Source organism: Nannobrachium achirus (assembly GCF_963921795.1).
Source record: "Nannobrachium achirus genome assembly, chromosome: 4".
Lineage (NCBI taxonomy): Eukaryota > Metazoa > Chordata > Actinopteri > Myctophiformes > Myctophidae > Nannobrachium > Nannobrachium achirus.
The window spans coordinates 65721012-65744718 of NC_137813.1; the positions used below are offsets into that span (position 1 = coordinate 65721012).

General features: G+C 41.5%; 1 protein-coding gene across 1 annotated transcript in view; it reads right to left on the reverse strand.

The window, feature by feature from the left end:
* Nucleotides 1-23707, reverse strand: part of LOC308283419 (UNC93-like protein MFSD11) — a 29851-nt gene that overhangs the window by 3330 nt on the left and 2814 nt on the right. The window contains exons 3-13 of the mRNA XM_080723850.1: nucleotides 22194-22249; nucleotides 20518-20625; nucleotides 19281-19360; nucleotides 11456-11552; nucleotides 10496-10554; nucleotides 10116-10284; nucleotides 6164-6207; nucleotides 5916-5981; nucleotides 3196-3321; nucleotides 2092-2266; nucleotides 1118-1253 (exon numbers count right to left, since the gene is read on the reverse strand). Coding sequence (XP_080579976.1) covers nucleotides 1118-1253; nucleotides 2092-2266; nucleotides 3196-3321; nucleotides 5916-5981; nucleotides 6164-6207; nucleotides 10116-10284; nucleotides 10496-10554; nucleotides 11456-11552; nucleotides 19281-19360; nucleotides 20518-20625; nucleotides 22194-22249 — 1116 coding nt within the window. The remainder of the gene's footprint in view (nucleotides 1-1117; nucleotides 1254-2091; nucleotides 2267-3195; nucleotides 3322-5915; nucleotides 5982-6163; nucleotides 6208-10115; nucleotides 10285-10495; nucleotides 10555-11455; nucleotides 11553-19280; nucleotides 19361-20517; nucleotides 20626-22193; nucleotides 22250-23707) is intronic.

Consider the following 23707-nt stretch of genomic DNA (forward strand, 5'->3'; position numbering starts at 1 on the left):
ACAGGATAACCGGGGTGAACCAGGCTTTGTTTGGATCCTTTTGCTTCCGGAGCAGGCAAGTTTTCTGAAAACAAACGGTGCCCTGAGTTCCCAGGCACCCACTGTTCCCGGATACCGTCAAGCCCTATACCAGGGGTCTCCAACATGGGGTCTGGGTCCCCCTGTTGGGGGTCCTCAGAGTTACTACAGGGGGACTTCCAAATCTTTGTGTGATAGAAACTTTTTTCTCCTTTTTTATATGAACCACTTGACCCCTATAGCATCCATATTCTGAGAACTTTAGCCAAAAATAGCAGATCTACAAGCTCTCAACGCCTCACGCTGCGAGGCGTTGTGAGCTTGTAGATCAGCTATTTTCGGCAAAGAGCTTTGGTGTAGAGCAGGGGTCTTCAACGTTTTCAGGCCGGGGACCCCCAAACTGATGGGGAGATGGAGCAGGGACCCCCTACCACCTCGTAGGGTGGGGGGGTCGGGGCTACGACTTTTTTATTTTTTATTTTAAACATGTACAAGTTACAGCGAGCAGGGTGGGCCGTACCACTACCATTTCTAAACATACTACTTATTAACTGAGAACCAAATGTCAATAATATCAACAATCTGTCAATTGCATAGTAATCATGTATTCAAGCTATTCAAGAATCATGATTATTTTTTTAACATAAATGTGAAAAATGAAAAAAAAAAAAAAAAAAAAAAAAAAAACATTTTTTGAAATCTTTTTTTTTTTTTTTTTACCAATAATTTCGCGGACCCCCTGCGGTACCTCCGCGGACCCCCTAGGGGTCGCGGACCCCCTGTTGAAGACCCCTGGTGTAGAGGGAGAAAAGTGCAGACTCAGTACAGAGTGAAAGGTCAAGTTTTTTTAAGTATTGAAGTGGTTAAATATCTGAAAACACAAATTGACATGATTCCAAAATACACTGATGATTGAGCTGTCAAACAATGAAACAATATGGAATCTATGAAGAGGTTGTGGCCGCTTGTGGGGGTCCCTGCTCCATCTCTCTCTCAACTAAGGGGTCCTTGGCCGGAAAACGTTGAAGACCCCTGCCCTATACTGTATGTCGCCGCTGACAATAATGAAGTAAGCTGCCTACTGTAGGCGACGGCGTACCTGAATGAAATAGAAGCAGGCGAAGGCCGGAGCGCTTTCCTCTCGCCACACGAAGCCGATGATGCTGAACAGCTGTGTGTTGAAACAGCTGTCACCAAGACCCAACAGGAAGCTGCACAGCAACGCCACCGGCACACTGACACGCACGCACACACGCACACACGCACGCACGCACGCACGCACGCACACACGCACACACACACACACACACACACACACACACACACACACACACACACACACTTTTAGAACTTTTATTATTCTTTTTTTGTATATATATTTTTTGAATATGGGACTTCTACTTTTAACAGTATTGAAACTTTTCTTTAAGTGAAATGTTTGAGTACTTTTTCCACCACTGACTGTAACCCCCTTTGTCCTCTTTCTTTCTTTCTTTCTTTCTTTCTTTCTTTCTTTCTTTCTTACTGTATTTAAATTTCTCGATGAAAAGCTAACACAGCTACAAAAACTCCTAGTTCTCCTTAACAGACAAGGAGAAAAAAAATAGCAGATCTACAAGCTCGCGAGCTTGTAGATCTGCTATTCACGCTGTCACGCTATGACATTTTACATGACGATTAATTGTCACTCAAATAATTGCGATTACTGATTTCATTGTTGTCGTTGGCAATTACATTTCTGTTTGATTTTTATGCTTTGAAGTTGCACATGGCAGATATGACACAACCTAAATATACAAAGAAATTACATATTTGACAACTTTATAATTAAAAAATAACATCGATCGCCGATCTACAAGCTCACAACGCGCCGCATCGCGACACGTTGTGAGCTTGTAGATCTGCCATTTCCACTACTTTTTGAAAGCGTTTGAAACTATATTAACATTTCTCAACATGGAAACGACTATGACAATTATGCAAAATAATTGCGATTACCTCAAATCATTGCGATTAGACGATTATGTAATAACTGTGACAGCCCTAGGGGAGGGAGGGAGGGAGGGTCCTCACCTGGGGGTGATGTAGGCCTGCAGTGAGGTCCCCTCCTCGGGGGCGATGGGAGCGTCGCTGGCGATGTTGAGGAAGATCAGGTAGAAGGCCAGGAAGTGCGTGATGAGGCCCAGCAGCACCACGGGGTTCCTCCCCAAGCGGTTGCACACGTTCAGCATCCCGAACACGCCCCCTCCTGGCCACGCCGAGAAAAGCAACCCAAACCGACCCCCACACGGAAAACAAATCGTCGTCGTCGGGTGGAAACCTTGTATGTCCAAAACCGTTTGTTTTGCATTTATCATTTTAAAAATGATTTAAACTAGTGAAAACAGCCGATCTACAAGCACACAACGCCTCGCGCCGCGAGGCGTTGTGTGCTTGTAGATCGGCTGTTTTCACTACTTTTGTGCGACTGCCTTGTACGATGAAGCAGGGCTTTACTTTGCGAAAGAACGTATACATTTTAAACTTGGAGATGCGAGGTTTCCACCCGATAACGACGAAATGGTAAATGGTGCATTTATATAGTGCTTTTTATTCCAAAGCGTTTTACATAGATTACATTGACCCATTCACACACACATTCATACAACCTGCTCATCGGGAGCAATCAGGGCTTCAGAGTAGGGCTGCATGATATGGACCAATCTCGATATTCATGCCAAATATTATCGATATTATATTTCAATATCGATACGATATTACCGTACACATTTCATATTCAATATTTGACGTGTTGCAAAAGTGAAAACTAAGCATTATTCAAAAAAAGTCAAGATCACTCTTGTTTACATTTTTTCAATAAGTCTATGCTTCAACTCCACTACAATTTGAAAATGTGAGATTATTGTCACAAAACATACATTAACAATTCATGCCTTATTTCATGACAGCCAATTTTCAAGCTCACAACTCGCCACGGTGTGACGCTTGGAGACATTACAAAAAATAAAGTTTGGTAATTTTTGAAAGAGTCGAGTACCTTTGTTTTGGTACTGTATGTTCATGCAAATACTTTGTACTTTTTGTAATTCATAATATAGGCTTACAAAAAGCCTAGGGCTATACATATATAATATAATAATCTAAGCACTTCTTCTACCACGGCTTATGAAGACTCACCCAAGATCTCTCCTAAGCCAATGAAAATGCCAGAGAGGCCGATCAGGCTCTTGGCGTCTTGGCCGAACTGCGTCATGGCTCCGATGCACGTCCCGTACACCCCGCTGTAAAAGGTCAGCTCCAGACCTGCTCCGCGGAAGAGATTTATGTTTCATAAATAACTAGAAGCAGTGATCTTCCGAGCACAGGTCTCCACCAGGCCAGGCGGCCTGTTATAGCGCCACCATGAGCCGGATTTGAAAAGTTTGAAGTGGCATTTCTTCCTCGGCCTAGTGGGAATGTGTGTGCACAATTTCACAAAAATTGCACGCTGTGTTCGTGATTTGAGGCATTTTGTTCAAAACTGACCAATCTTACAAACTTTGAAAGCCAATCTCAGCCAATCAGGATGGAATATGGACAGATTCAGATATCAGACAGATCCATGTCAATCACATGACTGTAGAGATACTGTCTACCGTGATTTTTGGACAAAATCTGTAGGAGTAGTGTACAGAAATGTGTTTTGCAAACATCGGCCTCATGGTGGCGCTAGAACAGGGCCATTTGAAAAAATGTCTGAATTGGCATCCAGGGAGTGTGTGTGCTCATTTTGGCAGCGACCGGGCCAACGGCGCCGGAGATTAGCTGTTGACAAACTGGAGGACACATGGACGGACGGACAGGGGCGAAAACATACTCTCCCCCATGCCTTCGGCTGGTGGAGACAATGAACACAATTAGGGCTGTCAAAATTATTATATAATCGTCCAATCGTAATTATTTGAGGTAATCATTTATTTTTGCAAAATCGTCATAATCGTTTCCATGTTGAGAAATGTTCCTATAGTTTCATACACTTTCAAAAAGTAGTGGAAATAGCAGATCTACAAGCTCACAACGTGTCGCATCGCAACGTCAAATATGTCAGTAATTTCTTTGTTTATTTAGGTTATGCGTCATATCTACCATGTGCAACTTCAAAGCCTACAAGCCAGACAGAAATGTAATTGTCAACGACAATTAAATCATTAATCGCAATTATTTGAGTCACAATTAATCGTCATGTAAAATGCCATAATCGTGACAACCCTAAACACAATATGTAGACATGTTACGATGTTTAGGTAGTGTCGTTCTTAAGCAGTGATTTCAAGCATTTTGTTTTTAATTATTATTTCAATACATTTTCAAACAATCCAAAAAAAAGCTTAGTTTTCTCATGAATTAAAAAAAACAAATTCAATATTTTTTTCCAGTAATATCATGACGAAATCACAGAAAAAAAAATAAACAAATAAATTCCATACGTTTGAAGACAAAACGTTCTTAAAGTGGTGAAAACAGACGATCTACAAGCTCACAACGCTGCGCGAAGCGACACAGCTTGTAGATCTGCTTTTTTTTTTCACTAGTTTGGGTCTCGGTGAACATCTAATTTCTGCTCAGTGGAAGAGCGAGCAAAGGTCCCAAATCCACACACTTATCACACGGAACGAAGCTAAATCTCATGACCAAAACATTCTGACAGGCAAAGTCCTAATCTGTGATTCGGGAAAAAGCACGAAAAGAGGCGGCACACGGCTGCAGCGTTTCATAAAAAAAAAAATATGTAGAAATATGATATTAGTATCATTCTAAAGCTAAGCTATTGTCCTGCTGTTCCACATACAACCCAACCAGTTGAAGAAATCACAGAATGACACTATAATGAAATATGCAAGACCTTTACTGGTGGTTTACTGGTGCCACTAAAAATCATTTCCTCATAAACTTTCACAAAAAATATTTATAACAATTATGTTAAGCCTAGAACCAAGCCATCCAGGATGGCAGTGAATCATGACCATGAAACCTTTGTTTCTGTGAAAATATATTTTTTTTAAATCGCTAAACAAAGGGTATTTATCAAATGTGTCACCTTTACAACGAAGTACAGCTTGTAAGCATCGGGCATTCGAGGCATGAGCTACACAGCCAAACGTATGGGTAGCGCCGACCAGAATTTTGCCAAAATGGCTTGCAATATACAGTTCTGCTGGCATTTACTCTCGTTTTGGGCTTCCCTGACACTGAGCTTAACATTAACAAAGTGTAAAAATGGCCAATATGTGTTGTTTTTTCTTTTCCTTATTACTGTGAGAGAGTGTGATCATTCAATGCCCCAAGTAACAAAGGTGAACACCAAAAGAACAGTATTGCAGGCCTGCCAGGCCATTTTGACCATTTTTGGAGGGGACCTAACCACACATTTGGCTGTGTTGCTCATTCCACGAATGCCAGATCCTTACAATCTGTACCTCGTTGTAAAGGTGACGAATCAACGATAACAATGATATCAAACACAATACCATTTGGCATAATTAAAGGGGGGATATAATGGACCGAATGTTGGCAAATAACATGTTTGGCTGTGTAGCTCATGTCCCGAATGCCCGATGCTTACAAGCTGTACCTCGTTGTAAAGGTGACAAATCAACGATAACAATGATATAAAACACAATACCATTTGGCATAATTAAAAGGGAGATATAATTAATTATTAATATGTTTCCTTTCTTTTTGTGCTGAGTTTATGTTTTTACATAGGATCAAAGGTTTTATGGTCATGAATGATTCACTGAGACCCTGCCTGGATGGCTTGGTTCCAGTCAATGGGGAAAATGAATGGGAGATTTTTAGTGGCACCAGTAAACCACCGCTGCAAAGCTCTATTAGGGTTCGTGTTTATGTGGACCAACCTGCGTACGCTATAGTGATGCTGAGCAGTAGCATCTCTTTGGTGACCAACAGTTTACAGGCTTTGACTGCAACGAGAGAGAGAGAGAGAGATTGATTAAAAAGTACAGAACAGAACTCATATTTTTGAGACCATCGCTCCATTGTTTACAATGGTTTGTAATGCAAGCGCAGATGTGTTGCCACTCGATGTGGAGACACAATCCAAGATGGCCGCGGTGTGAGCATGGTCAATGCGGGCTGAACTCACCAAAAGCATCCGTAGCCTTGGCACACGTGCCTGCGCTGGGTGTTCTGCAAAGATGAGGAGGAAATGTTTATAAGAAAGACAGAATGGGTAGCACTGTGAGAATCACAGGACTTCTTGTTTCTTTAGATAAAAATAAAACAAAAAGTGTATTTTGCGCTGCCAGCATCTTTGAGTTTCTATGGTCGAAATTTGGTTTGGATAAGTGAAAAATATGAAATATCATTCTACCATGTCTCCCTACAGTGTTGATTTGTACAGCAAAATTAGTCATAGTCTTCTGAATAAAAGTTTGTTTAGTTTTTGTCATATATTAGTCATCTGAAAAGTTTTTGTAGTAGTTGACTATATCTCATGAGATTTTCATCAAACTAAATGCCTTTTTTACTGACTAAAACTAAATCAAATCCATGCTATGATGACTAAAACCCCTAGTTGCTCCCGGTGAGCAGGTTGGTGCCTTGCATGGTTTCCTCCGCCATCGGTGTGTGAATGTGTGTGTGAATGGGTGAATGAATGTAATGCACAATCTATCTACCCAGGACGGAGATGTGAGAGATTAGGAAAATCTTTTGTACCGGCTGCCCTTAAGCTGTACAACGAGACACATAACGGACGCTTGAAAAGGTCTCCCTTCCTAACTTAGACTGACAGAACCATTGCTGTATTGACATTGACCTCTAAGGAACTATTGCTGTATTGACTTTGACCTATAAGGACCGGCCAGGAAGAGTGCTCATGTGCGTCTTGCGGTGACACGCTTCCTAGTTTCTTCTTTTTTCGCACTGATTTTTGACATTGCACTATTAGTTTGTGTTGGTAGTTTCTGAGTATTTTTGCTTTGTTTAACAATGACAGTGAGATACTTGTTTGCACTAACTAGCATTGACTGCTATGGTCTCTTTTGCAAGACACTTTATGTATATATACTTATATATTATTCGCCCCCTCTATTGATGCACCTTCTCTTTATTGGTACTGTACTGCTCTTTTTTTGTTTTTGTTTTTTTCCCTCTTATCTATTTTTTTCTTACGTCTCTGTAACTTTGTAAATAACTGTATACTGCTGTGCTACTACTGGACAACTGAATTTCCCCCTTGGGATAATAAAGGTATCTATCTATCTAAAGCGCCTTGGATAGAGGCGCTCTATAAAAGCACCATTTACCATTTAAAACTAAGACTAAATATGTTGACAATTTCGTCAACAAATAGAAACTAGACCGGTTCCGAAATAATAATCAAATTACAAAACCAAAGCCGAGTGGCCCCGTGACGGTCTCGTCCGATTCCGTCCCGTTCCGACTTTCTTTCTTTTTTTACAGAACGAAACCCGTGACATGTTGTCCCGAAATCCTTTTATTTCCAAGGTTCCGAGAGACCCGACCATTAAATCACCTTTCATGTACCGAGATCCCTCACTCACGGCAGCTGTGCGGCGTGAACTTGTGCCAAGGAGGAATCTAACATTAACATCGAAACAAATGCAAGGGATAAAGGAATACTTTTAGGCTATTTTCTATCAACAGAGGCAAGTCATTTTCGGTTTGTTTGTCATGGTTTAACTTGTAGGCGAGTGCTTTCTCATCAGCCTGACGGGCGACAGCAGGAGAAGCTGCTACGCATCACGCACACGCATGCATTACGCACGCACCAAGCTCTTTTTCCCCCGCAGTAAATCTGATCTTAGACCAGCATTATCATCTCACAGTTACAGCCATTCTTCATGTCGCTGCCTCGCGGCCAATAACGGACCTGAATCTGATCCTAGGTCAGCCTAAACACAGCACAGCACACACGTTAAACACAACCCCAGTTCGTTCCGTATCCTGATCATAGCGCAGCAGCGCACGCCAGCGCACACACACACATTGATTGATTACTTGCTTTATAGTTTGCATAAAAAGCAGAAAGTACACACACGTCACACACACAGTACGGGTCCTGGGTCCGCTAGGGTTATACACATGATGATTAGGCCTACAGCCCCGTGTTCCGAAGTGTTCCGAGGGAAATGCGACCGTTTCCAACCCGGCTACGAGTGATTATGACCAGTAAGACTCCCTAATCGTCACACTGCTGACATCAGTATGACATCACACCGTACACAAATGACCCTTATATAAGACCGGCATTATCTACCGACAGATTAGTAACAAGATGTCAAAATCGTTGAAGGTTGAATCTCCAGATATGGAGATAACCAACACATCCCTCCATATATGGAGATAACCGACGAATCTCACTAAGTCTGACCTCACAAGCCCCATATTTGGACACGAACAACATATAACTCCATATATAGAGACATAGCTGACATCAGTATGACATCACACTGCTGACATCAGTATGACATCACACCGTACACAAATGACCCTGACGGCACACACCAAGCAGTGTGATGTCATACTGATGCGGAGATATGAGCAGGGCAAAGGTGTGACGTGTGACGTGTGACCGACGGACGGACGGACGGACGGACGGCCGGTGGAGGTTTTGATACTAAACTGCGACCTGACGGTCGCAATAAAACACTGACCGAACCCGGTACGGGTCTCTCGGGTCCTCGGGTAATTTCGGGGTCGGGGCCCCACAAGCTCACAGCTTGTAGATCTGCTGTTTTCAGCATGCAACCAGTGTACAATCTGACATTATGGCGCCATCAACAGGGGTGTCACACCAAATTCTGGGCCCTGGGTACAAGGATTCACTGTGGGCCCCCCATGTGCTTTAACTATTGAAAAATAGCAGATATACAAGCTCACAGTGCGGCACCGAGTGCCGCGCTGTTGTAGATCTGCTATTTTTGAAAAATGTAACATTTGTGCAAGTTTTTGAATATTTCAAATCCTTCCAAGGTTTTTTTTTTTTTTAAATCTACGTTTCTATGTCAGTGTAGCCTGGCTCCAGCCAATAGACCCGCCTACTCTCTGAGTGAACTGCATCTCTTGGTCTGGATGTGTCATATGACGCGTCTCTTGATACGGTATCTTGGCCTACCGACCAATGAAATCAATGCAATACGGAGGAGGGGTGCGTCTAACTTTTGAAAATCAACAGAAACAGTGGAGGGAGGGGTGGCTCACCAGCGTTCTTAATTGCCTCCTTTGATCTTCAGAAGAGCTGCAACTACAGTGTCGATAGCTCGTTAACATCAAAGACAATGACCTGTTTGGTGCATGTCATAGAGGGGAGGGGGAGGAGGGAATGTTTTGTGTGCAAAAGTCAAACACAACCCCTCCCACCAGATCTCTTGTGATTGGGAATTTCAAATTTTAAACCCCCTCCCCTTTTCAATCAAATAGAATGGAGACAACTTCAGACTCAAGCCCCAGCGTAGAGTCTGAAATCAGGCTAATGTCAGTGGTGCTCAAAATCTTTCATGTGAAGGACCCCAAAAATGATATTTATTTGGCCACGGACCCCCATCTCAAAGTATTTAGTTCTAGGGACCCCCCAGTCAGAAGCAACATTTGAGTTACAAATGTTCGCTTAAAAAATACATGTATTGGAAGATTTGCACACATGTTCACGACTTTTCAAAAATAGCAGATCTACAATCTCGCAGCACGGCACTCGTAGCCGCACTGTGAGCTTGTAAATCTGCTATTTTTCAATAGCTTTCACTAGCTTTTCTAAATACTAGGGCACCTCCACCTTGGGCAACTCATTCCCACGGACCCTCATCTCAAAATATTGAGTTCCAGGGACACCCCCCAGAATCAAAATTTGAGTTACAAAAGTTCGCTTAAAAAATACATTTGCACACATTTTCACGACTTTTCAAAAATGGCAGATCTACAAGCTCGCACTCAGTGCCGCGCTGTGAGCTTGTAGATCTGCTATTTTTTCAATAGCTAAAGTATAAAATACTGAAGGCCCCTCCATCTTGGGCCCTAGTATCTCAGACCCACTTTCCCCCCCCCCTTGTGACGCCCCTGGGGCTTTTACTCACTGCTCTGTGGAGGAGCTCTCTGACGACGAGTCCACCAGGAGGCCCGGTCCAGACGTCGTCTCCGAGGACGACGTGGGGTCAGGGTCCTGCTTCCTGATGAGGAAGAACAGGAAGCAGCCCACCAGGCTGATGACCGTGAGCGAGATGAACACCGTCTGGCGTGCTTTGTCTGACACACGCACACGCGGACACACACACACGATGGACACGCATGTGCCCACGTTAAAAAGTGGCAGTAAATGAGAAAAAAAACTCCCTCCCTCGAGATACGCAAAAACATGAATTTTAATTGCTTTGCATACACCGACAATAAAGTAATCTTCTCCATCCGTTCCATGTAAAAACTGTGATTAAAAAAAGAAACATCTAAAATACAGTACCTGTTATGTGAGTTTGATGGTGCCATGCGAAATATATATAGAAGTTTCCAAAGAACAAGCTGCAAAGACAGACATGGACATGTTCAAAGAGTATTTACACACAAACACACAGCTGTGCACAAAACACAGCTAGTCAATAGCGGCATTTTCATAAAGCTGTTTTTTTCTCTCTTTTTTTTGGCGCATTAAGGCTTTTCCGCATAAATCATTTTGTGGAAACATTTCAAATTTTGCAAAAACTTTGACTTTTCGCAAAAACATGTTTGCGCTTAGGAGGTGAATTTTGGGGCTTTATCGAAAAAACGAAACACGCATCAGTGCAATGGAAACAGGTCAGCCTACTCTGTTCTAGTTGAGGAGGGTGTCTGAAACACAGTGAGCGGTGAGCGCGCGCGCACACACCGCAGCCCTCCGCTGTTCTCGGAGAGGCAGGGGAGGTATGCCAAGGTTGTTTTTGACAGCGAATTTTGATTTAGTTTTAGTCATAGTCTTTTGAAAAAATGCCATTAGTTTTAGTCATAATTTAGTCACCTGAAAAGTTTTAGTTTTAGTCTAATTTCAGTCGATTAAATATCATTACGTTTTAGGCGACTAAATCTACAGTTGATTTAGTCAACTAAAATGTGTTTTGGCAGGCCTTGATGGCATCGTAATGACCGATCTTACACTTGGTTGCGTGCTGAAAATAGCAGATCTACAAGCTCACAAAGCGTCGACGCGTTGTGAGCTTGTAGATCGTCTATTTTCAGCACGCAACACCTGAGAGCAACCAAACATAAAATGACTCTCTTCTCCACTAGTCCCTCCCTGACGTTTTAGTCTAAGAATCACATTTTATCATTGAATGGAAAAACAGGCAAAATGCACATTTTCTTTTTCGATTTAATGATGATTCGCTTCCTATTTTCAAAAAAAGCGTTATGGATACGCAGCTAATGACGGCAAGTAAACGAGAGTCACCTGAACTGCAGCAAGGCCCAGAATATGCCACTGTTCCTGCCGATGGTCGTATCACTGGAGTTGACGGCCAGAACATAGCCCTGGGCCGTCCACAACACTAGAAGTATAGATCACATAGATCAGAGGACAGAATCTGAACCCTGGCATATTGAGTAATGAGTACACCAAGGTTTTATGTTAGAAATGTTGAGTATGGGTTCCCAGCATTTAGAAACTGCTGCATGCTTACTTGCATATGTTGAGCAATTTTCATAATTTGCCTAATTCGATTTATTTAGCATAATCCTCCATAATAATGGATAATATGTCAAAAACTGATTGGCTGATTTGAACAATATTGGAGTGGTTTTGGGGGTTATTGAGAATGCTGAATCCATTTCTGACATTTTCTAAATTCAAAATGGCCGTTTTAAACCGGAAATTGCCATATACAACATAAAAAAGTATCAAAATCACCCCACTTTAAGTTGGTATAAGGCCATTTCCGGTTTAAAACGGCCATTTTGAATTTAGAAAATGGATTCAGCATCCTCAATAACCCCCAAAACCACTCCAATATTGTTCAAATCGGCCAATCAGTTTTTGACATATTATCCATTATTATAGGGGATTATGCTAATTAAAGCTAATTATGCAAATTATGAAAATTGCTCAACATATGCAAGTTAGCATCCGGCAGTTTCTACATGCTGGGGACCCATACTCAACATTTATGACATAAAGCCTTGGTGTACTCAATATGTCCGGGTTCACAATGGGGCTCTATGGGCTGGCAAGTAGACTACCAGGGGTCTTCAACGTTTTCAGGCCAAGGACCCCTTCCTTGGTTGAGAGAGAGATGAAGCAGGGACCCCCACAACCTTTTCATAGATTCCATATAGTTGCATCGTTTGACAGCACAATCGTCTGTGTATTTTGGATTCATGTCAATTTGTGTTTTCAGATATTTAACCTTATCTAATGAACTTGACCTTTCACTCCGTACTTTTTTCTCTTCGACACCAAACCTCTTTGCCGAAAATAGACGATCTACAAGCTCACAACGCCTCTCGGGGGAAAGCCTGGTGATCGTTTACAACGGGCCATTTGATGCGGTCTAGGCGGAAACCACAAGCAGAAGAAGTGTTGGTTCCCCCTGTTTGTTTCCCCAATCCCAATTAAAATGCTTGAGTAGCCTTGTGTAGTCTTGCCAGTCGCTACCAGTTGGACTAAAAGATGCATATACCAAACGAAATCTCCAAAAGCAAAACTACACTGCTTCAAGGGTTTCATTAGGTAGGCCTTAAAAGTATGTCCTTGCACGCAGGGGAATTATTTTGTTCTGGCCAAAGTGTAGTCCCTAGTCCGTCTAGGAATACAACATGACGTAGAGTGGTTTACAACGGGCCGTTTGATCCGGTCTAGGGGGAAACCACAAGCAGAAGAAGCGACAACGCTTTGTTTTGGTTCCCCAATCCCTATTAAAATGCTCCAGTAGCCTAGTGTAGTTTGCCAGGCGCTACGAGTTGGACTAAAAGATTAATATACCAAACAAATTTTCCAAAAGCAAAACTACGCCGCATCAAGGAGTTTATTAGGTAGGGTAGGCCCTAAAAGTACACTGTAAAATATTTCGCTGTAAATTTACAGTAAATTACTGGATACTAATTGCATTACTTTCACAGTAATTTTCACAGTAAATATTGCGCAGTAAATTACTGTAATTTCACAGCTGTGAAATTTTAGTAATTTACTGTGATTTAGCAGTATGTATTGCAGTTATTTACTGTAATATTACAGTAGTTGCTTGTATTTTTACACTATTACTGTGAATGTAATGCAGCTCAGTAGGCAGTAATTTACTGTAAATTTACAGTAAATTGTATCTAATACAGTAAAGTATTGTAAATTTGAATTTATAGGCCCATTCCCACTGGACCAGATAACAGATAAAAAAAAGCTCTTTCTCCAGATATTTTTCCATTCAAAGTGGATGGTAGATACAGATAAAAAATATCTGCCACAGATATTTCTTTTATCTGTGACAGATATTCTTTATCTGTATCTATCATCCACTTTGAATGGAAAAATATCTGAAGAAAGAGATTTTTTTTATCTGTTATCTGGCTCAGTGGGAATGGACCTTAACTGTGATTTTACCATACATACACAATCATGCTAAAAGAAAAAAAGAAAAAGAAAAAAAAAAGAAAGGAAAAACAACTTCATTCATTTAAACTTTTTATTGTACAATTCCAATACAAAGTGCAACATTTCAAATGGACAAAGAAGAACCACACTTGAAGCCTTTTACTCAGTAGAAGTGTTAAGTCTACAAACACTCCTGGAGTTTGGTCTGGTGTCTGGAGGCCAGTTTGAAAACTGGTTGTCATAGACTTTAGTTATTTAGGAGTCTGCAACACTGTTTTCCTGTGAAACTTCCAGGAGTGATTTTGTGGACTAAAAAACTTCACCTGACTTTGTATCAGCATGGTGGTGAGTAGATACAACATTTTCACTTTTGGGTGAACTGTTCCTTTAACTGCAAAATAACTCATCTACTCACCCTCATGCCAGTTGGAACAGAGGTGAAATGTGTCCATATAACACAAATGGAGGTTGCCTTCACAACTTGGGGAGAAATGGTGACTGGTTCTCTCTGGCAACCCTCCTGTGTGTTATATGAACACACTTCAGCAGGCACGAAGTATGTGAAGTACACCTCAACTTTGCACTCAGTCACATAAGTCCTGAAGGTATAAGGCAACACAGCAGTGGTAAGAACATAGCAACCTAATGATTACAGTATGCACCTTGCTAACATGCAGGCCGAGACAGAAGAGGCGAGCATTGCTGAATGAAGTGACAGGGCATCAGCAAAGAATATTGGCAATTTTACATCCAAATAAGAATAATGGCTGGTGGAGTTGGACAAACAAGAGTAGGGCATCTGAAACACGTATGAGTGTGTCTCATATTCGAGTCCTGAATACCATCGACCATTCAAAGTCCACAAGTTTTCTCAAATGCGTATGAGTGTGTCTCATATTGGAGTCCTGAATACCATCGACCAAGTCCACAAGTTGTCTCACAAGTGTGCTCACGTGTGGGTTGATACGCCACGCTTCTTCGATTTGGAGCCTCTCTCAGGGTTAATGCCCATGAAGCACCTGTAAACAATAAGACAAGACAACAACTTTTACTTTCACATAAACATATAGTTTATACAAGGCACATGCAGCAGTTCCCCTTTCCCTTAAGTAAACCCTACACCAGGTTTCCCAAACTTTTTAATCCGAGGCACCCCTACATTATAATTTTCACTCCCAGCACCTTATATTTATAGCATATCATCGTTGTCGGGTGGAAACCTTTTATGTCCAAAACCGTTAGTTTTGTATTTATCATCCATAAAATGTACTAAACTAGTGAAAAGTGATTATGTTGAGAGGAAAACGTTGAGATAATAGCCATTTTGGTTAGAACTGACTGAAAATAACTGTACTTCAAGTTTAAAATGATACTAAATATTTGTCCAAATAAATAAATACCAAATATTATCAAATGATCTCGCGGCACCCCTGGACTGCCGTCGCGGCACCCCAGGGTGCCCCGTCACCCACTTTGAAAACCCCTGCCCTACACCACAGAAAGAAAGTAGTACTGAGAGTAAGTAACATTCAAGTATCAATGTTGCAAGCAATCCAGTACAATGCTTCAGTACAATTTCAGTGTTACAATACCTCCAATCCAGAGTACACACACCATCCTCAGGAGCAGATTGAAGTTGTAGTAGATCGCGAAAACCACAGCTATCCAATAATGATCCCATCGTGTTGTCCCATCACACTTGCTCTTCAATGGACAGCATCCAGGCCATAGACTTCATTAAATCACCTGAAAAGAGATACCCATTATGTGATATTGTAGAGGTGAAATGCTAATTGAACAAGAGTAGAATTTCAATGATCAGCAACATCACAAACTGTGACACAACTCACTTTATTTTGATCTTACGGGCATTTAAGACAATTCTCAAATTAGGGTCAGATTCAGCAATGTTTTTTGTCTGGGATTTTGAAGGTAAGACAGAAATATAAGCCAGATTTAGTAACTTTACTTACACTATTTTTACGACCAGGTTGATGAATCGTCCGGGGACCCCCAGGGGTCCTTGAGGGAGTTCTAGGGGGTCCCCAGCTAAATGATAATTAGCAACTAAATGGACCCTTATTGGGTATGTAACTCAGAACCAAATGGACCCTAACAGGTCCATTTTGGTCCCATTTGTACACTGAGAATTATATTAACATTGATTTTACAATATACTGTAGATTGGGGTCTCAGAAATAGATATGCCATTAAATGGGGGGTCTGTAGCCTAATCTTATCTTATGGGGGTCCCTGTCATTGCTTTTCAAATGGGGTCTACTGGCTGATAAGTGTCAATTCGAGGGTCCTTGACACAAAAAGGTTTGAGAACCACTGCTGTAGATCAAGACACTGATCAGTTTATGTGAAAAGTAGCTTATGATCACGTAGATTATAATATAAAATCCAGATATCAACAGTACCTTGGACAATCAAGCAGGGGGTGCTTGGTAATTTCTCCGTCCTCTGCACATCAGTGGCTGTGGCACACAGCTGTAAAATAAATAAGACAAGACAAGACAAGACAACAACCACCTCAATGATTGACCATGCCCAAGAGATCTCAATCACATTAGATCTACTTTGTATTATTCTATGCCAAATTCTATTTAAATTCAGTATAATACATTATCAGTAGCCTATAAGTATAATACCTTTGGATAAACTCCAGAGTGCAAGTGCCATCCTCAGGATACTGCAGATTGAATTTGCAGTAGCCATCACGTGGTCCCATCTTATTCTTCAATGGACAGCATCCTTCATTATATCACCTGAACAGAGATACCCATCGTGTGATATTGTTAAGAGGTGAAATGCTAAATGCATTCCACAATAGAATACACACACACACACACACACACACACACACACACACACACACACACACACACACACACACACACACACACACACACACACACACACACACACAATGTATTTATGCCCACAGAGTGGCTTATCACTCTGTGGCATGTACTGTTTTGGTACAGTTTAAAAGAAATGAAATCTTTCCAAAATGTTCAGTTTATTTTACTTTAATATTATTTGATGAAGATAATATAAAAAATAAAATCTCTATTCAGAAACATTCCAGTATTTTTCTGACTTACATTATTTTCTAAGTATGCTTACATTATGATATTAAGGGGGAAAAAATCACCCTATGTCACCCTAATGACCATAATGTCTCACATGTGGAGGAAAGGGGAGGGGCGACTGGGCGAGGAGATTCCATCAAAGTCAAAACAAAGTTTTAATGTAGGCAATTAAATATATACATTTAATCCATGCATAAAGATTTAAGGACATTATACTTATGATGGGATTTTTGACGGAAATTAAGCTCCTACTGCAGTGGACAGCACATCGTCAGGTAGGCTAATAATCAATCATTAATCTGATGGTGTCACCCGTCGAATATAAACCATCTACAGCAGTGGTTCTCAAACTTTTTCACGTCCACAAACCCTAATTTAACACTTATCAGCCAGTGGACGTCCATTTGAAAAGATATACGCCAGGGACCCCCATAAGAGAAGATTTTTAAGGCTCTGTAGTGATTCCATTTTAATTTCAAGGACCCCCAGGACATATTTAATGGCATTTCTATCTCTGAGATGATATATGTTAATTTAACTCTCAGAATGTACAAATGGAACAAAATGGACCTGTTATCATTTAGCCAGGGACCCCCTGGAACTCCCTGAAGGACTCCTGCGGGGTCCTGTACCCCACTTTGAAAACCAATGATCTACACAGGCTCCCATTTGTCGTGACGCTTGGCTTGTGGATCGGTTGCTTTTACAACAGCAACTTTTAGCCACACTGGAGCATAAAACCTCCCCCGGTGCAAATATTATCATTGATATAGTTGAGAACCAAATGGACCCGGCGTAAGGATACGTACAACTGACACAAGGATTGTCTGTGGTTCTCAAAGTAGTGTCCGGTCATTATCGCGTCCGAGTGATGGAGTTCCAGATGGTCCACAGCTAAATGATATAGGAACCAAATGGACCCGTATGGGTCTGTAACTCGTGCGTGCGTCGCGGGGAGTTCTTCCACGCGCGTCGGCCGTATTGAACCGGGCAGGGAACGTTCCCTACCGCGGTCCGCTAGCTAGTAAGCAGCCGACATGATATAGATAAACCCCGCTGACGTGCAGCCTATCGGCACACTGGTGAAACGGCTTGGCGTAGGCTATACACCGAGCGACGCGCGCCACTATGAGCTTGTATATCTGCTATTTAGTTAAAGCGGTTTGTGACGGAAAGACACATTTAACTCGACAGTTTAAATGTGTGTTTCCCTCACACACCGCTTTAACTAATAGCAGATATACAAGCTCATAGTGGCGCGCGTCGCGTACGCCAAGCCGGTTCACCGGTGTGTTTGGGTGGTTTCTGCTGCTCGACAAGCTCACGTCAGCGGGGCAGCAGTGGTGATACTTTGCTGGAGCAAGACTGAACCACAGGCGACAGCAAAACTAGTTGTCATTAAAGTGGAGGGGGTAAAAAAGAGCGTGACTTACCTTATCAGAGCAATGTTATGAACTTCACATGACTTCTGAAAGTTCCTTTGAATTGAAATTGACTTCATAATTCCATCTTCACCATCAGTTCACTGCTTTCCCTCTCACAATCTGCTCACAATGGATATAAATTTGAAATGTAATCCCACAATGCAGCGCGGTACAAGTAATTTGTTGTGATAGCACAATAACATTCTGAACACAATATTTTATTGTGAGATATATTGTAAAGTGTTGTGTAATCCTGATAACAATTTAGAGTACAGTCATTTGTTGTGTTATCACAGATGATGGTGTGATTACACAGTAATATTCAGAATACAGTATTATATTGTGAAATAATAATGTAAAGTATTGTGAGATCCTGGTAATATTTAACAGTGTATGTCCTTGAGTGCAGGGGAATTATTTTGGGTTACAACTGTTTCCGGTTTGATAGTTCCAGCCAAAGTGTAGTCCATCTAGGACAGGGGTTTTCAAAGTGGGTGACAGAGCACCCTCCCTGGGGTGCTGTGACGGCAGTCCAGGGGTGCCGCGAGATCATTTTATAGTATTTGGACACTTGAAAAAATGTTTAGTATCATTTTAAACTTGAAGTACAAAGTTAATTTTCAGCCAGTTCTAACCAAAATGGCAACATTTTCCTCGCAACATAATCACTAAAATATCATCACTGTCGGGCAGAAACCTCGTATCTCTAAGTTTCAAATGCTTTTGGTAAAGCAAAGACCTGCTTCATCATACAAGACTGTCACACACAAAATTAGTGAAAACAGACGATCTACAAGCACACAACGCCTCGCAAGTTAATTACATTTTATAGATGATAAATACAAAACGAATGGTTTTGGACATACAAGGTTTCCACCCGACAACAACGATATGCTATACATTTATGGGGGTGTCCTGAGACAAAAAAGTTTGGGAACCCCTGGTCTAGGACTACAACATGACGTAGAGTGGTTTCCGCTCCCGACCGGATCAAACCACCGAAAAGTGAACGGACCCTCCCTAGGCTAGGAGAATTCTATTTCTCAAACTCGTGCCTGTGGAAGGGTCGTAGGCAACCTCTTCACATTTTATTTGCAAATTGTTCAACCATTTGAATTGATATGCGAGAACAAACAAACAAACAAGCGTGATATTTCATCACTTTCATTTTACCTGCTGCTGCTACGCCAACGAGTACAGAGGCTGTATAAAAGGTCCATGTGTATGGATGTATGAACATGGCAATGTAGCCACTGCAGGGGGGGAGAGAACAACATTCACATGTCATTAGGAGAGACCGGCACAGCTAGTATATCTCTGCTGTCGGGCCAAAACCTCCTAACTCCAAAATGTTAATTTTCGGGAAAATGAGCTCAAGTGGAGTTAGGAGGTTTTGACCGAAGGGCTTTTTACTACTTTTCATTGGTTCAATATTATTTGAACCAACACACAAACATAACAACATCACATATTTATGAAAAAAAGAGAGGGCCAATCGGGTGGAGTTATAGCTGGTTTGGCAGAGAGTGTGGAGTTAAGCCCTTTGCACACAGGACAGTTGCGTTTTTTGCGTTTGCGGCATGAATAAAACGCATTGGATTTGGTGTGCAAGGCTGTGCGGAATCGGCGCTGCGGATCCAAAAAGGAGTCATAAAAGGAGTGATGAGTTTTTTACCGCATGCAACAAGACGCACGAATCGAACTGGTTTCGATCGAGAAAAAAACGCACGGCGGCAGCCACTCGTCGCACGGCTAATTCGGAGCCGGTGTTTATGAGATCATAGAGAATCATTGTTTTCTTTTCAAAAAATTATATTGTCCGTTTTATCCGTGCGGTTAAACGCGCCTGTGTGCAAAGGGCTTTAGGAGGTTTTGTCCCAAGCACTTTTTACAACTTTCCATTTGTTCAATATTATTTTAACCAACACTCAGATGTAAAGGGTGTTCAATAGCACTGATTTATGCCACAAAGTTGAGAGGTTTTGGCCAGACAGCGACGATATGTAAAAAAAAAAAAAAGAAAAGAAAAAAAAAAGAAAAGGTAGCTGAATGTAGCCATACCCACAGTGTGTATGGTAAAAGGGGAGGGATGATTTTATGATGTCATTAAATCAATGTTTTTTTGATCGGCTTGGGGGCTTTCAGCTTTCAGGAAGAAACCAAAAAATACACAGTGAAGGCAAATTTGCACATTATAAGCACACCCGGGGGTCTATTAGAGTAATGTTAACTCCATAGACACATAGAAAAATACAAAAAGTACAAAATTATGGTACCACCTCTTTAACTGAAAGACAAGCGGTGTGTGTGTGTGTGTGTGTGTGGTGTGTGGTGTGTGTGTGTGTGTGTGTGTGTGTGTGTGTGTGTGTGTGTGTGTGTGTGTGTGTGTGTGTGTGTGTGTGTGTGTTACCTGTATAAAAGTCCACTAAAGAACATGGACAGCTGTGGTCCTATGACCGCGACCACTGAAGGAGCGATCATGTTGGATGCAGAGAAAACGCCATAGATGATGGACATGCTACAAGAAGGACAGGACAGGACAGGACAGGACAGGACAGGACAGGACAGGACAGGACAGGACAGGACAGGACAGGACAGGACAGGACAGTTAGATGGAAAGAGTCTGCTTGTACAAACATCCATTTATTGAAACCCTAGTTCTGTGGGTCGGGACCCCCAAGAGGGTCCCCAAATGATTGTGGGGGGTCCCCAGATGATTAACTTAATGTGCAACATTGTTTTCTCACGCAACAGTAAACAAACCAACATACCGTTTAAGTGTATAGAGAGGGTAACACTTGTAACACTTCTATAATGACAAATTAAACATTGACCAAATGTTCAAATATTAGAGGCAGAAATTGTGAAAATACCTGATCTACATGCTCACAACGCCTCGCAATGTAGATCTGCTATTTTCACAATAGAACCATAATTATACAAAATTCTCTTAGTGCTCGTCAGCGTGGGGCGGTCCCCAGTTAAAATAGGAGAACCAGTGGTTCTCAAAAGATTTTGAACCACTGCCCTAGTTCAGTGGTTCTCAACCTGTGGGTTCGGGACCCTTAGGGGGGTCTCCAAATTATTTTGGGGGGGTCCCCAGATGATTAGCTTAATGTGTTTTTTCACTGAACAGTAAACAAACAAACATAAATGTATAGACTATAGAGGGTATCTGCACATTTCTAAAGTGAGAATTTTAGTTTTTAATACTTCTACAATGACAAATTAAACATTGGCCAAATTGTCAAATATTATAGGCAAACATTGTGAAAATAGCTGATCTACATGCTCACAACGCCTCGCGTTTGTGAGGCGTTGTGAGCATGTAGATCTGCTATTTTCACAATAGAACCGTGTTATACAAAATGTAATGGCTCAACTCTTAGTGCTCGTCAGGGTGGGGGGTCCCCAGTTAAAATATGATTATTTTGGGGGTCGCAGTGTGAAAAGGTTGAGAACCACTGTCCCCCAGGGGTCTATAGGGTCCCTCCTGTTTCCCTACACTACATTTCTTTGGTGAAAATAGACAAACATCGGCTATATTTGAAGGGATGTTCACCCCAGGATAGGGATGCTAGGGTTCTTTAGAGATTCTCATCTCACACAAACGTTGCCTGACAAAAATAACTACTAGCCCATTTTATCAATTTAGTTTTACTCTGCCAATTGCTCCATGGCAAAAAAAAAAGAAAAAAAGAACTATGAAACAAGCTATTTAGGCCTAGAATTATTGAATGCTTTAACTATTGAAAAGATATTTAGTATCATTTTAAACTTGAAGTACAAAGTTATTTTCAGTCAGTTCTAACCAAAATGGCTATTATCTCAACATTTTCCTCGCAACATAATCACTAAAATATCGCCACTGTCGGGCAGAATCCTCGTATCTCCAAGTTTCAAATGTTTATGTCTTTTGGTAAAGCAAAGCCCTGCTTCATCATACAAGACTGTCGCACAAAACTAGTGAAAACAGCCGATCTACAAGCACACAACGCCTCGCGATGCGAGGCGTAGTGTGCTTGTAGATCGGGGTGCCTCGGATTAAAAAAATATAAAACGTTCAACAATTTAGTCATAAATTACCTTGTGTATCCACTGCCATGAAACTCTGAGCTGTTGAAGCTCTTCAACACCGTTTGCTGGGAAGACAAAGAAAATGGACGGTTATGCCTGGTTTATACTTCCTCGTACATCGGTGTCGCGTGCAAATAGCTGACCTTGTAGGTTATTGGCACCGTTGCAAAACTAAGTAGAAATTAGGCATTACAGTATAGAGTTTGATTGCTGAGGTTCTATGTAATCAATATGATCAGGACAAAATGAAGAGGTTCTAATCAATCAATACCATAAGGATTGATTGATGAGGTTGCGTGTAAACAATATGATCAGGATTAAATGAAGAGGTACTGTAGGTAGGGCCGTCACAATTATTACATAATCGTCTAATCGCGATTATGTCTTTTTCATAATGTCATAATCATTTCCATGTTGAAAAATGTTTAAATACGATGAAAAATAAAAAAGTGACAATAGCAGATTTACAAGCTCACAACGTGTCGCGATGCGATGCGTTGTTAGCTTGTAGAACGGCTAGTTCCACTATCACTATAAGTGTAAGTATAACAATGTCAAATATGTCAGTAATTTCTTTGTATATTTAGGTTATGTGTCATATCTACCATGTGCGACTTCAAAGGTTAAAAGCCAAACAGAAATGTAATTAAAACGTCAAAAACTAAATTAAATCATTAATCGGAATTATTTGAGTGACAATTAATCGCCATGAAAAATGTCATAATCGTGACAGCCCTAACTGTAGGCTATACAGTGTGTGTGTTGCTGCTCGCGAGCAAGCCTGGCTCTTTAGTTGAGTGGTAACGTACGCGCCATCGGATACATAGGTCCCGGGTTCGCCTCCCGGCCGAGGCTACATTGGTGGCAGCGGTACAAATAGGTACTGTCGGAGTGCTCCGTCAGTTCCTTGGATATTGTAGACAGACTGTCAGTGGAGCCTAGCTACTAGTGATGCGCGGATAGGCTTCTGAAGTCATCCGAATCCATCCGTGCAAATTCATTATCCGCCCATTATCCAACCGCATTAATTATATCATCCAATTTATAATTCCGCACCATCCTCATCCGCAACTTTAAAAGTATTATTATTATTATTACCATTATTATTAGGCTAATATTATTTTCTGGTAGGCTATTCCCTGTTAGTTTTCTTAGTTGTGCGATCACAGAAATGCATTGATCTAGCCTACGGAATGTCTCCGTTCGTCTTTTTTTCTTTCTTTTTTTTTTTTTTTGGAGTCGGTGCAGCGCATCGATGCAGACAGACATGCAGGCAGACAGACAGAGTCTGACACACGAGAGAGAGAGAGAGAGAGCGAGGGAGAGAGCGAAAGAGAGAGGAACAAACAACTTAGTGGGAAGTTTAACTTACCTACTGTACAGTACTTTACAATATGGACTATGGAGCTGAGAGAGATTCACTTTTTAGCAGCGCGACCAGAGGTAATGAGTGAGACGATGCATGCCGTGATGCCGTTTAAGTGGACACAGCTTAGTTTTATCGCGGACTGCACTCATGAAAA